At 47.5% G+C, this 13,979-nt stretch overlaps 1 protein-coding gene across 2 annotated transcripts; it reads left to right on the forward strand.

Moving 5' to 3' along the window:
* Positions 1-4: 4 nt before the first annotated feature.
* Positions 5-13,777, forward strand: GPANK1 (G-patch domain and ankyrin repeats 1). 2 transcript variants are annotated; one of them, XM_040323517.1, is made up of 3 exons: positions 5-90; positions 9,855-10,451; positions 13,222-13,776. In XM_040323517.1, exons 2-3 carry the CDS (start codon positions 9,856-9,858, stop codon positions 13,679-13,681), a joined length of 1,056 nt encoding a protein of 351 aa, XP_040179451.1. In that variant the 5' UTR covers positions 5-90; position 9,855; the 3' UTR covers positions 13,682-13,776. The 2 variants fall into 2 exon arrangements, with proteins under 2 accessions (XP_040179451.1, XP_040179450.1); XM_040323516.1 differs by lacking the exon at positions 5-90 and adding an exon at positions 5,061-5,147 and having other exon boundaries at positions 13,222-13,777.
* The last annotated feature ends 202 nt before the right edge of the window (positions 13,778-13,979 follow it).

The raw sequence follows: 13,979 nt of genomic DNA on the forward strand, positions 1-13,979 counted from the left end.
GTCAGGAGTCACCCGCTTGGAATGCTGGGAAAGGTAGTTCTCACTCATCTCTAGTGTATATGGAGAGATCCTCTGCAGATCCCGGAACAGGTAACTGTTTTGAACAATGGCGGCTCGTGTGCTGTGATTTGCTTTTTACTAAAACACTCACCAGTCACCACTGCTGTGACCTTAGCTTACCACTCTCGCCTATGTAGAAAAACCACACATTGTAATATATACTGTACGTGTGTACGTAATCAGCAGTAAACAACAGTAGAACATGGCGGCAAATCTATGTAATCTCTGCACCCTCCATGTATTCCTCAGCATTGGACACTTCTGGGAGTGCCTGCCCCCCCCCCCCCCAAGTTATGAATGGTTCCAACCTCTGACCTCTCTATCACTGGAGGGCTCAGCAGTGACATGGGGGTCAGAGGAAGCAACCACAACTTGCAGGGGGGGGCACAGACATCCAGACTTCTCAGAAGTGTCCAATGCTGGAGGGGGAGATGAGACATTGGGGGTGCTGGAGATGAAGATATGAATATAAAACCTTTTATAACCCAACCTGGTCTCTTTACACCTGGGTGCCGTGCTGGAAATTTACTATTTTTTCAGATCTCTGTGTAATATTCTATAAAAACCTCGCTGTCCTAAAATTTCCTGCCTAACCGGACTCATTGGGCTAGATGTGGGGCTCATTCCCACCAGCCTGGCCCACTGTAGAGAGTTCTATGCCTGTGCGTTGGTTAGCACCTTAAGGGCTTGTTTACACTAGCATTAGCCCTCTGAAGGGCGAACAATGGTGAAGCGCACTTCAGAGGGAGTTTGACAGACAATAAGGAGGCATAAGAAGTCTCTAAAGTTTTCTCAGAAGCCCACATTGTCACCTGACCCTTGGATCCTGTTCCCCCACATCTACTACGGTCACCCTCTTCTATCTTATGCTCCCTCACTTACATCTTCAATCTCTCCCTCTCTACTGGCACCTTCTCCTCCCCTCTAAAACATGCCCTGATCACCCCCATACTTTAAAAGCCCTCACTGGATCCCACCAGCCTGAACAACTCAAGACTAAGGATGAGCTCTGGCGTGTTCGCACAGTCCACACGCAGAGCCCGCCAGGGAGTGGGCACCTCGCTGTGCTAATCACAGGCAGGGAGACATTTGCCGATGCTCGGCTGCACAGATCGGAAATGTCTCCCTGCCTGTGATTAGCGCAGCACAGTGTCGACTTCCTGGCGGGCTCTGCACATTGACTGTGCGAACACGCCGGAGCTCATAGCTACTACTGACTATCCCCTCCTCCTCAAAAAACTCCACTCTCTTGGCCTTCAAGACTCTGCTCTCTCCTGGCTCTCCTCCGGTGTGACCTAGAACTCTGTTTCCTCCTCTCCACTTCCCCTTTCTGTAGGTTTACCGCAAGGTTCTGTCCTCGGACCCCTTCCCTTCTCCATTTACACCTCCTAACCTAGGGGCCCAGATTCAAAAAGGACTTACGACGGCGTACATGGCGCTGCGCCGTCGTAAGTCCTAATCCGACCCGTCGTATCTATGCGCCTGATTCATAGAATCAGTTACGCATAGATATCCATTAGATCCGACAGGCGTAAGTCTCTTACGCCGTCGGATCGTAACTGCATATTTTTTCTGACCGCTAGGTGGCGCTTCCGCCAAATTCCGCGTCAAGTATGCGAATTCCCGAACGTACACGCGGCCGACGCAGTAAAGTTACGACGTTTACGTTAGGCTTTTCCCGGCGTATAGTTGCCCCTGCTATATGAGGCATAAGTGCGGCGTACCAATGTTAAGTATAGCCGTCGTTCCCGTGTCAAAATTTGAAAAAGTTACGTCGTTTGCGTAAGTCGTCTGTGAATGGGGCTGGACGTCATTTACGTTCACGTCGAAACCAATGACGTCCTTGTGGCGTACTTTGGAGCAATGCACACTGGGAAATTCCACGGACGGCGCATGCGCCGTTCCGCAAAAACGTCAATCACGTCGGGTCACAGTAGTTTTACATAAAACACGCTCCCCTGATCCAAATTTGAATTAGGCGGGCTTACGCCGGCCGATTTATGCTACGCCGCCGCAACTTACGGAGCAAGTGCTTTGAGAATACTGCACTTGCCCGTGTAAGTTGCGGAGGCGTAACGTAAATCAGATACATTACGCCCGCACAATTTTACGCGGATGTACAAGAATCTGGCCCTAAGTCTGTTAATAATCTCCCATGGCTTCCAGTACCACCTCTATTCTGCCGACACACAAATCTATCTCTCTACTCCTCACTCCTTCAGTCTCCTCTCGCATTACTAACTGATATATCAACATGGAGGTCACACCACTTCCTCAAACTCAATCTTTCTAAAACCAAGCTCATAATTCTTCCTCCAGCCCATGCCCCCCCCCCCCCATTTCTCCATCAAGATCAATAATCCAACCATCAGTACCCCCCCCCCCCCCTCATGCCAGGGTATCAGATGTAATCCTAGACTCTGACTTGTCCTTTCAGCCCCAAATCCAATCACTGTCCAAATCGTCCGAACTTCACCTCCGAATCATCTCCAAAATACGCCCCTTTCTAACCGTCAAGACCACTAAGCAACTTATTCACTCCCTTGTTATCTCTCGCCTTGACTATTGTAACTCCCTCCTCATTGACCTACCATATTTATTGGGGTATAGCACGCTCACGCGTATAGCGCGCACCCCTAAAGTTGGCCAGAAATTCCTGTGGAAAAAAGGATTTTGTACTTACAGTTTTGGTGTCTTGCGCAGCGTCCATCGGCGGCCTCGTCGGGTCCGGCGTCCGTCTGCGGCTTCGGGTGTCCTCTTCGTCGGGTCCGGGCAGGCTTGGCTACTGTCGCGCTCACGTCCTGTACGTCCAGGACGTGAGCGCGGGAGGAGCCGAGACTGCCCGACTATACACGAGTGGACTGCGCTCGGTATATGCCGGCGCAGTATTCAAACTCGGCGCGGGTATCGGCGTATATCGCACACCCACGGTTTTGCCCTGATTTTCAGGGCAAAAAAGTGCGCGGTATACGCCTATAAATACGGTACCTCTCTGCAAGCTATCCCCTCTTCAGTCTGTCATGAATGCCACTCCAGACTCACCCACCTTACCAACCGTTCAGTGTCCGCCACTCCTCTCTGACAATCCCTCCACTGGCTTCCCATTGCCCAACAAATACATTTCAAAACAATAACTTACAAAGCCATCTACAACTCTGCTCCGAGCTACATCACCAATCTTATCTCCAAATATCACCCAAACCGTCCTCTCCGCTCCTCCCTTCTGCTCTCAAGATCCCTTGTCTCCTCCTCTTAGGCTTGTCTCCAGAGCCTCTCCTATCCTCTGGAACTCATTACCCCAATCTGTCCGGTTATCTTCTACTCTGTCCACTTTTAGGGGTTTCCCACAAGAGATACGTTTTCAGGAAGCGCCTAAAAGTGGGAGGCCCATGCTGCCTCCAGCTAACAACCAAATCTTCTACTCATCAGTTCATCCCTCGCAGTCCCTACCTTTTTTTTCACTAGCCCCTCCCTCTTAGATTGTAAGCTCGCAGGAGCAGGGCTCCTCTAACCCTCTTGCTTTGAATTGTACTGTTTTTGCGTTGTGCTAAATAAATCCTGTATAATAATTATGTTGCCTTTTTACCACCTGTTCCTCGGTGAGGGAACCAGGAAGTGAAGCGCTCCGGCTTCACTTCCCGGTTTTCCTACGGCGCATGCGCGAGTCTCGCTACGCCTACCGATTAGCTCCCGCTGTGTACTGGGAGCCGAGTGTTCCCAGAACACAACGGGGGGGACGGGAGGTGACGTCATGCTCGCAGTTTACCCGAAACTGTGTGGCCGGAAGTGGGTGCAAATACCTGTCTTTAGACAGGTATCTGCACCCCCCTCCTCCCTCTTAAAGGTGTCAAATGTGACACCGAAAGGGGGGGGGGGTTCCGATCAGCGGGAGTTCCACTTTAGGGTGGAGCTCCGCTTTAACCCCTAAATACCTGTGCCACTGAACCGCAGCCACGTGGACTGCAGGTGGTTACAGCGCAACTGTAATCACTTGAATATCCCACCCGCCGAACACGACTGGGGGTTTCATTTTTGCGGTGGCTGCTGGTTGGGGAATGGTAAAAACGTGTCTCAACCCCCCAACAGCAAGTGTAAGCGAGTCTTAATTTGTGCTGGCACCTCATTTATTTGAGTGGATTTCCCAATGCACCACAACAGACCACAAATCATGCATACAGCCAGTAGTGTATTTAGGTTTTGTGCTGCCCTAGGCCTGACTAAACTCGTGCACCCCCTAATTTAAATATGACCCACCCCTTCCCGCCAAGGGCACACCTCTTGCTGTTTATGACCCGTCCTGGAATTTTCAAGTGCGGCTTCACTTCCTTGTTCCCTACTGCGCATGTGCGCGTGTTGCGCTGCACAATCCTAATGGTGCCTGCTGTTTTCTGGGACCTGTGTGTCTCCCAGAAGACAGGGGGGGCGGGGAGGGGGCGTAGATTCTGCGGCTATCTTTGCCTGGAAGTGGGTGCAAATACCTGTATTATACAGGTATCTGCAGCCCCCTCCCCCCTGAAAGGTGCCCAATGTGACACCGGAAGGGGGGAGGAAACCGGACAGCGGAAGTTCCACTTTTGTGTGGACCTCCGCTTTAATGGCGCTGTCTGCTAAAGTCCAGCTAAAGTCCAGCGTGTCAGGAAAGTGCGCTATTTTACATGCATTCCCAATATGTAAGGGTCTGAACCTACGGATGTTTATTTTTATTCCTTTTTTCTTTCGAATTAAAACCTATTTTATGGGGGGGGGGGGGGAACTATGAAGGCAAAAATGTTCATACGTACATCCAAAATCAAAACAAAGCCCATCTATCCTGAGAAAAAAAGGAAATGTGTGTGATCTACGAGCATGAATTACAAAAACATAAAGTTACAGAGCGTGTGATTGGCACAAAATAAAGAACATCCAAGACTATGAGGGCTCCAGCACAGAAAGGGTTAACCAACCCAGCCAGCTGAGCTTCCTGCCAGGAAAGGGACAGGCCAGCCATTCAGCTTGGCTGTAGGCTGGTCACATGACAGTCACATGACTCCAATGGCATGTCCTCCTTCCCCCCCTCCGTCCCTGATTAGCTGGCTTCCTATAAGAAGGTGAGAGGTACATTTCTGCGAAGGGTGAGCACTGGTAACTAGAACAGGAAGTGGCGTATTTGTGGACGCGGGGTGTGCGGTTTATCGGTAGCTGCGACAGCAAGACATTGTGCTAACCCACAGGGAGGCTCTGTAGGCTGATTCAAGCAACACATGGGCTATTTTTATAGACAGAGTGTTTATTAAAAGTTTTTATGGCGGTTTGCTATATATCTGTTTTTTATGTGATTTCCAGGGATGCTTTGCTGCTGAAGAGGTAAACCTAGAGGAGCTAGGAACTCTAAAAGTCCTAAAGCTGGAGACAGCCAGGCAACTAGCATTTTCAGAAGGAGCAATGGCAGCCGACACAATTTTCTCATGACGGCTTCTCCTTTAAAAGGATCATGTTTTCAGGCAGGCGTTCATGATCCATAAACTTGCATGGAGTTAATAAATAACGCTGCATGTTTCTGGTGCCACGGAGCTGCAGACTGCTGCCCATAGACATTAATGGGTGAAGGCAGCTGTTGGCGTAAGGTTGTGCATGCACACATCTGTAATGTCCCGAATGCACACCACCTGTGTTTGGGCCTTTATGTAGGTGCATACAGCCGCCTTCACCCATTCATTTCTATGGGTAGATGTATGCAGCACCAGGACATCCTGGGCACCAAAAATACGTAGCCTGTTTACTCTGCACGGGCAAATGCACCCATGTCCATGTAGCCTTAAAGTGGTTGTAAACCCACTTTTACCTACAGGTAAGCCTATAACAAGGCTTACCTGTAGGTAAGGAGAATATCTCCTAAATCTGCACGGTTTAGGAGATATTCCCCTCGCAATGCGCCGCTGCGCATGCGCAGGGGGGATCTACGGCGAAAGGACCGTCAGCCGCCGGACCTTCCCGAGGTGACGTCATCGCCGCTCCAGCCCATCACAGCGCTGGAGCGGCGATACCCGGAAGACACGCCGAGGCAAGATGAAATCTCGCTCGGCGTGAACCAGGTAAGTGCTACGCACCTCGTTCCGAGGTAAGTATTTCATAATGAGCTAATATGCGGTGCATATTGGCTCATTATGACTTTTCCCTTACAGGAGGAAAAACCAAAAAAAAAATTCATGCGGGTTTACAACCGCTTTAAAGTGATTGTGAAGTCTCGATTTTTTTTTTTCCTATAAAAATAATAAACATGTCATACTTACCTGCTCTGTTTCAGTGGATTTGCACAAAGCAGCCCAGATCCTCCTCTTCTCGGGTCCCTCTTTTGTGATCCTTGCCCCTCCCTCCTGTTCAGTGCCCCCCCCCCCCCCAGCAAAAAGCTTGCTTTGGGGGCACCCGAGCTGAGTCACAGCTCCTTGTGTCCATTCAAACATGGAACCCCCCGCCCCCTCTCTCCCCTGATTGACTAGCTGACTTTGAAAGCAGCAGGAGCCAATAGTGCCGCTGCTGTGTCTCAGCCAATCAGGAAAGGGAATTGCTTATTAACCACTTTAATACAGGGCTTTTATACCCACCTCAATACCAGGCCTATTCTGACACTTCTCTCCTACATGTGCAAATCCTCATTCTTTTGCAAAAAAATTACTCAGAACCCTCAAACGTTATATATATTTTTTTTAGCAGACACCCTAGGGAATAAATATGCACACACTCATGGAATGGCGCCAAACTTTGTTACTTAATAATCTCCTTAGAGGACTCTTTGAAATTTTTTACAGGTTACCAGTTTAGAGTTACAGAGGGGGTCTAGAGCTAGAATTGTTGCACACGCTCGAACGCACGCGGCGATACCTGATAAGTGTGGTTTGAACGGCGTTTACATGCGTGGGCGGGACTTGCGTGTGCGTTCGCTTCTGAGCGCGAGCTACTGGGTGCAGGGGGCGTTTTTAATTATTTTTTTTTTTTTTTGTTACTTTTTACACTTTCTTTAAAAAAAATTTTTTTTTATCACTTTTATTCCTATTACAAGGAATGTAAACATCCCTTGTAATAGGAATAGTGTGTGACAGGTCCTCTTTATGGAAAAAGGTGGGGTCAATAATAGGGTTGTCCAGATACCGATACCAGTATCGGTATCGGGACCGATACCGAGTATTTGCGGGAGTACTCGTACTCGCGCAAATACCCCCGATACCTAAATAGAATACTTCCCCCCCCCTTTCCCCCCCGCCGCTGCCGCCGCATCGAGGGACATGGCTAGAGGGACATGGCTAGAGGGACATGGCTGCATATGTGAGGGACATGGCTAGAGGGACATGGCTGCATATGTGAGGGACATGGCTAGAGGGACATTGCTGCATATGTGAGGGACATGGCTAGAGGGACATTGCTCCATATGTGAGGGACATGGCTGCATATGTGAGGGACATGGCTGCATATGTGAGGGACATGGCTAGAGGGACATGGCTGCATATGTGAGGGACATGGCTAGAGGGACATGGCTGCATTTGTGAGGGACATGGCTGCATATGTGAGGGACATGGCTGCATATGTGAGGGACATGGCGGCATATGTGAGGGACATGGCTAGAGGGACATGGCTAGAGGGACATGGCTGCATATGTGAGGGACATGGCTGGGGGGACATGGCTGCATATGGGGGGGACATGGCTGCATTTGGGGACACATTTAAAAAAAGTATGGTATTCGGTATCAGCGACTACTTGAAAAAAAGTATCGGTACTTGTACTCGGTCCTAAAAAAGTGGTATCGGGACAACCCTAGTCAATAAGACTCCACATCTCATGCTTTCCAGCCTGGAGGAGAGATCGTAAAAAAAAATTCATTGATCTCATGCTTACTAGCTGCAATCGTGGCTTTGTTTACTTCCGGGTACTTGAGGGTAACGTCATCACATCGCGCCCGGGCCTCCGAAGGTCATAGAGATGACTGGTGACCATCTGGTCACCAGTCATCTCTATGCTTCCCATCCGGCTCTGGACAATTCTTTCTCCGGGCCCCCGATGGCACGGGAGAGCCCAGAGAAGCACCGGATGGCGGTGGGAGGGGGGATGTCCCCTCCCGCCGCCTATTAGAACGATCAAGCGGCAGAACCGCCAATATGATCATTCTTATGGTGCGCAGAATCGCCGCCGGCAAATAATATCTGAATGATGCCTCTAGCTGCAGGCATCATTCAGATATCCCCTCACAAAGCCCAGGACGTCATATGACGTCCACCCAGGATGGGAGATCCCTTCTGTGGACGTCAGATGACTATGGGCCGGTACTGAAGTGGTTAAACACCTGAGCTTAGGCAGGAGACGGGTCAGCCTCTGTGGGGGCCTTTTTCTTGGCGGACATTTTGCTTTTACTACAAGAGAATTAAAAATATGCCATTTTTTTTTTATATTACTTGATTACATACCAAAATTGTATTGGACTTTTTTTTTTACCAGGGAACAAGTTTACAATGAGGAAGAGATCCACTCAGATAAACATGAGCTGTTTATGACATTTCGTCTGGGCCTACAAGCCATAGATTTGCAGCTTCAAAGTGCCAATGTATGAGAACTTCTGCCACTGTGCCCTGCAGTGCGATACGCCGATTCACGAACGTACGTGCGCCCGTCGCAATTAGTTACGCCGTTTACGTTAGAGATACGCCGGCGTAAAGATAAAGCTGGTCTCTAGGTGGCGCATCCCATGCAAAGTATGGATGTTGGAACAAGCGTATCTTTTTACGTCGTTTGCGTTAGTCGTAAATACGGCCGTGTGTAAATTAAGTTCACGTCACATTCATTGAGCCGACGTATCTTTGGGCGTAAATACGACGTGATACTGAGCATGCGCGCGCATGCGCCGTTCGTTCGGCCATGCATCTACATGGGGTCAAGCCTCATTTAAATACAACATGCCCCCTACAGCCTACTTTGAATTACGCGCGCTTACGCCGACCCATTTACGCTACCACACCGTAACTTAGGAGGCAAGTGCTTTGTGAATACAGCACTTGCCTCTCTAAGTTGCGGCGGCGTATCGTAAATACGGTACGCTACGCCCGCGCGAAGTAGATCGGCCGTACCTGAATCTAGGCCTTAGTCCGTAGGGTTCAATATTGAGTTGCCCACCCTTTGCAGTATAACACCTTCAACTCTTCTGGGAAGGCTGTCCACAAGGCTTAGGAGTATGTCTACGGGAATGTTTGACCATTTTTCCAGAAGCGCATTTGTGAGGTTAGGCACTGATGTTGGATGAGAAGGCCTGGCTTGCAGTCTCTTCTCTAATTTATCCTAAAGATGTTCTATCAGGTTGAGGTCAGGACCTTGTGCAGGCCAGTCAAGTTCCTCCACCCCAAACTCGCTCACCCATGTCTTTATGTCTTCAGCTGGTCATTCACTCTCCACTTTCCTCTCCCCTCACCTATTCACAAAACATCTTGCATTCTTTTCACAGAACACAAGGCATTCTGTGCTTGGACAAGGGGAGAGGAGGGGCAGATGAATGCCACAATCTTCCTTGGTTCATTCACAGAAAGCCTTTGTGGTTGTAAAAAGTTTGTGAACAGTTGAGGGGAGACAAAGATGGAAAGCAAATGACCCCATATTCTGAGCCAAAAATTTAGTTTCAGCACTCAGTTCTTCGCTTATAGTATTGTTCATGTGAATGAAACCTAGTCCAGCACCAACACCTAGGACACCCATCAAAAGTCCAAAATTGCTTTTTTTTTTTTTAGCTATTGTGCGAAAACTTGACTTTTTTTCTTCAACTCTTTTTCCTATCTTAGAGGATGAATTTTCCAAGGCTAATTTCGTTCACCAAGGCCTGTGAAAAATCAGATTGGTGGGAAAATGGAGAGCATAATACCAAGAAACCCTTCAAATCGTATGAGGTTGCCACTACAGGGGAAGAGGCAAGAAGCTTCTATGAGAGTCTTGTAGGTACTGACAGAGAGTCGTCGGCTTCAGGAAAACCATCTCGGAAGCGCAGAGTTCCCAGATCTCCATCACAAGAAGAGCCACGTGCAGAGTCTTCAGAGAGCGGACCAAATACATCGGTCCGGGAAACACCAAACCAGAGAGTGGGCCACCAGCTGCTCAGATGTTCACAAAACGGAGACATGAAAGGTTTGAGACAGCTGGTGGAAAAAGAACATTGTGACATCAATTTCCGAGATAGATACTATTGGACACCGCTGATGTGTGCGGCATTTGCAGGTAAAAAAGACGCTGTGAGTTACTTGTTGAAAAGACGAGCAGCCTGGGTTGGCGTTTGTGAAACTCGAGGCAAAGATGCTCTAACATTAGCAGAGGAAGGAGGGCACCAGGAGGTTGTCAAGCTTCTGCAGGATTCTTTGAAGGGTCAGCCGGAGGAATCGCAACCAAGGTGAGGAGATTATATTATCCACTTGCCGACCAGGCTTTTTCTGGCACTTTATGTGGTTGTAAGTTTGCAAGTTTTACGTGGTTGTAAAGAAGAAGAAGAATTTTATGCATTAAGGTAAAAAACCTTGTGTGTGTAGCAGCCCCCCTAATACTTACCTGAGACCGATCTTTCTCCAGTGATGTGCACGAGTCCCCCAATCATCCGGGACTCTCCCTCCTGATTGGCTGAGACACAGCAGCGGTGCCATTGGCTCCTGCTGCTGTCAATCAAAGTCAGTTAGCCCATCAGGAGAGAGAGAGGCAGGGCCGAACCTCAGCTCTGTGTCTAAATGGACACATGGAGCTGCAGCTCAGCTACGGTGCCCACATAGCAAGCTGCTTGCTGTAGGTGCACTCGACAGGAGGAAGGGTCCAGGAGCGTTGGAGAGGGACACGAGAAGAGGAGGATCTGGGCTGCTCTATGCAAAGTAACTGCACAGAACAGGTTAGTATAACATCTTTGATATTTTTTAAGAAAAAAAAAACTAGACTTTAGCCACTTAAGACCCGGACCAGGCCCCTTTTTGCGATTTGGCACTGCATTGTTTTAACCACTTAACCCCCGGGCCATTTTGCTGGTCAAAGACCAGAGTACTTTTTGCGATTCGGCACTGCGTCGCTTTAACTGACAATTGCGCGGTCGTGCGACGTGGTTCCCAAACAAAATTAGCGTCCTTTTTCCCCCACAAATAGAGCTTTCTTTTGGTGGTATTTGATCACCTCTGCAGTTTTTAGTTTTTGCGCTATAAACAAAAATAGAGCGACAATTTTGAAAAAAAATGAATATTTTTTACATTTTGCTGTAATAAATATCCCCAAAAATATATAAAAAAACGTTTTTTTCCCTCAGTTTAGGCCGATAAGTATTCTTCTACATATTTTTCGTAAAAAAAAAAACGCAATAAGCCTTTATTGATTGGTTTGCGCAAAAGTTATAGCGTTTACAAAATAGGGGGTATTTTTATGGCATTTTTATTAATATTTTTTTTTTACTAGTAATGGCAGCGATCAGCGATTTTTTTCGCGACATTATGGCGGACACTTAGGACACTTTTGACACATTTTTGAGACCATTGGCATTTTTATAGCGATCAGTGCTATAAAAATGCATTGGATTACTATAAAAATGCCACTGGCACTGAAGGGGTTAACACTAGGGGGCAGGGAAGGGGTTAAGTATGTTCCCTGGGTGTGTTCTTACTGTGGGGGGAGTGGCCTCACTAGGGGAAATCACTGATCTTCTGTTCATACATTGTATGACGAGAGGATCAGCATTTCCCCCCCTGACAGGACCGGGAGCTGTGATCTCGTGTGCCCGGCGGCGATCGCGCCCGCCGTGCACGTGCACGGGAGTCGGGGGGGGCACGCACGCGTGCCCCTAGTGGCCTGCGAGAGAGCCGACGTAGAGCTACGGGCTCTCGCACAGGAGAGCCAACCTGCCACCGTAGAATGACGGCGGCAGGTCGGCAAGTAGTTAACTGACAATTGCGCGGTCGTGCGACGTGGCTCCCAAACAAAATTGGCGTCCTTTTTTTCCCACAAATAGAGCTTTCTTTTGGTGGTATTTGATCACCTCTGCAGTTCTTATTTTTTGCGCTATAAACAAAAATAGAGCGCCAATTTTGAAAACAATGCAATATTTTTTACTTTTTGCTATAATAAATATCCCCAAAAAATATATAAAAAAAGTTTTTTTTTCCTCAGTTTAGGCCGATACATATTCTTCTTCCTATTTTTGGTAAAAAAAAATCGCAATAAGCGTTAATCGATTGGTTTGCGCAAAATTTATAGCGTTTACAAAATAGGGGATAGTTTTATTGCATTTTTTTTTTTTACTACTAATGGCGGCGATCAACGATTTCTTTTGTGACTGCGACATTATGGCGGACACATCGGACAATTTTGACACATTTTTGGGACCATTGTCATTTTCACAGCAAAAAATGCTATAAAAATGCATTGTTTACTTTGAAAATGACAATTTCAGTTTGGGAGTTAACCACTAGGGGGTGCTGAAGGGGTTAAGTGTGACCTCATATGTGTTACGAACTGTAGGGGGGCAGGGCTGGACGTGTGACGTCATTGATCGCCTTTCCTTATATCATGGAACAGACGATCAAAGACAGCGCCACTGTGAATAACGGGGAAGTCAGGACGCTCTCTATGTTGCAGATAGAGAAAGGAGCTGTGTGTTAGTGGACGTTCTGACTCTCCTGTAGTCCTAGGAAGGGGGCGAGCACGACACTCCACACCAGAGAGAAAGCCTTGCATTACTGTGTGTAGTAACAGACAGAAGAACAGGAAGTGAGGATTTCTCAGAAGAAATAAGGACATTTAAAAGCAAAATAGAAGGATGAGGTAAGTGAAGGAGGACTGCACTGAGGTAAAGGAAGCTATTTAGGGAAAAAAAATTGTACCTTTGCAACCCCTTTAAGGAGCAAGGTCATCGCGACTTCAGGTGCTACTTGATAGACATCTGTGTGACTTCATACATATATGTCTATTGAAGTCGCACCTGAAATCTGCAAAAGTAGTGTACCGTTACAACCCCTTTAAAGGGGGGAGAGTTTATAGCAACACTGCAGTGGTGGTGCATACTCTAAAGCCTTACTTCAAAAAAGTTTGAATAAAATGTCATTTAATTCTACTTTGTTAAACCGCTATAAAAATGTAAGCATTGATAAATGCAAAGCAGTAACTGTAGTGCTGACATGCCAATCTTTATTTTGCAGAACCCAGCCGCTAGAAAGAAAATACTGCAATGTTTGCAAGACGTATTATCAGGAAGACAGCATAGACACACATGAACGATCTACCGTACATCTCTTCAACAAGAAAAAGAAAATCCCATCTACATATTATGCTATCCCAGAGCACAACGTGGGCTTTAAGATGATGCTTAAGGAAGGCTGGGACCGGGAATCAGGCCTGGGACCGGAAGGGTCAGGCAGAAAATTTCCTGTTCAGACCGTTCTCAAGAGAGACCAAAAAGGTCTTGGCTTTCAGAGTGAACAGAAGCCCAAAGTCACCCATTTTGCTGCAAATGACAAGCTAGCTGTTGCTGGGTCACAGACTAAACATGTGAGGACAGAAAGGGTGGCTACGGTCAGCAAAAAAGAAGAAAAAAGGAAGGAAGCCAAAACTAAAGCCTGGGAAAGGGATTTGAGGACATATATGAACATTGATTTATGATATTGTGTTTTTTTTTTAACATATTCTTTGTTTTGGGCAACGATAGAATCTGTTTGCACAATAAAAGAACCTTCCTTCAGGCAACAAAAGTGGTCATGTATGAAAAAAATTGTATAATACAAATAAGGCAAAAAGTCACCACAAAAAAAAAAAAAAAAATCTGAATAAAAGGGTTTATAACAGAGGTCTCAAACTGGCAGCCCTCCAGCTTTTGCAAAACTACAAGTCCCATGAGGCATTGCAAGGCTGGGAGTAAGGCTGCATTCACACCTGAGCGTTTTGTCGCCTGAAGCGTGAC

Source organism: Rana temporaria, chromosome 9 (assembly GCF_905171775.1).
Source record: "Rana temporaria chromosome 9, aRanTem1.1, whole genome shotgun sequence".
NCBI lineage: Eukaryota > Metazoa > Chordata > Amphibia > Anura > Ranidae > Rana > Rana temporaria.

Bases quoted from the DNA above. Each gene is read 5' to 3' on its own strand.
- GPANK1 (XM_040323516.1), top strand. From the start codon at position 5,083: ATGACTCCAATGGCATGTCCTCCTTCCCCCCCTCCGTCCCTGATTAGC. The intron at 5,148-9,854 runs GTGAGAGGTACA...CCTATCTTAGAG, and splicing joins AGCTGGCTTCCTATAAGAAG to GATGAATTTTCCAAGGCTAA. The intron at 10,452-13,221 runs GTGAGGAGATTA...TTTATTTTGCAG, and splicing joins CCGGAGGAATCGCAACCAAG to AACCCAGCCGCTAGAAAGAA.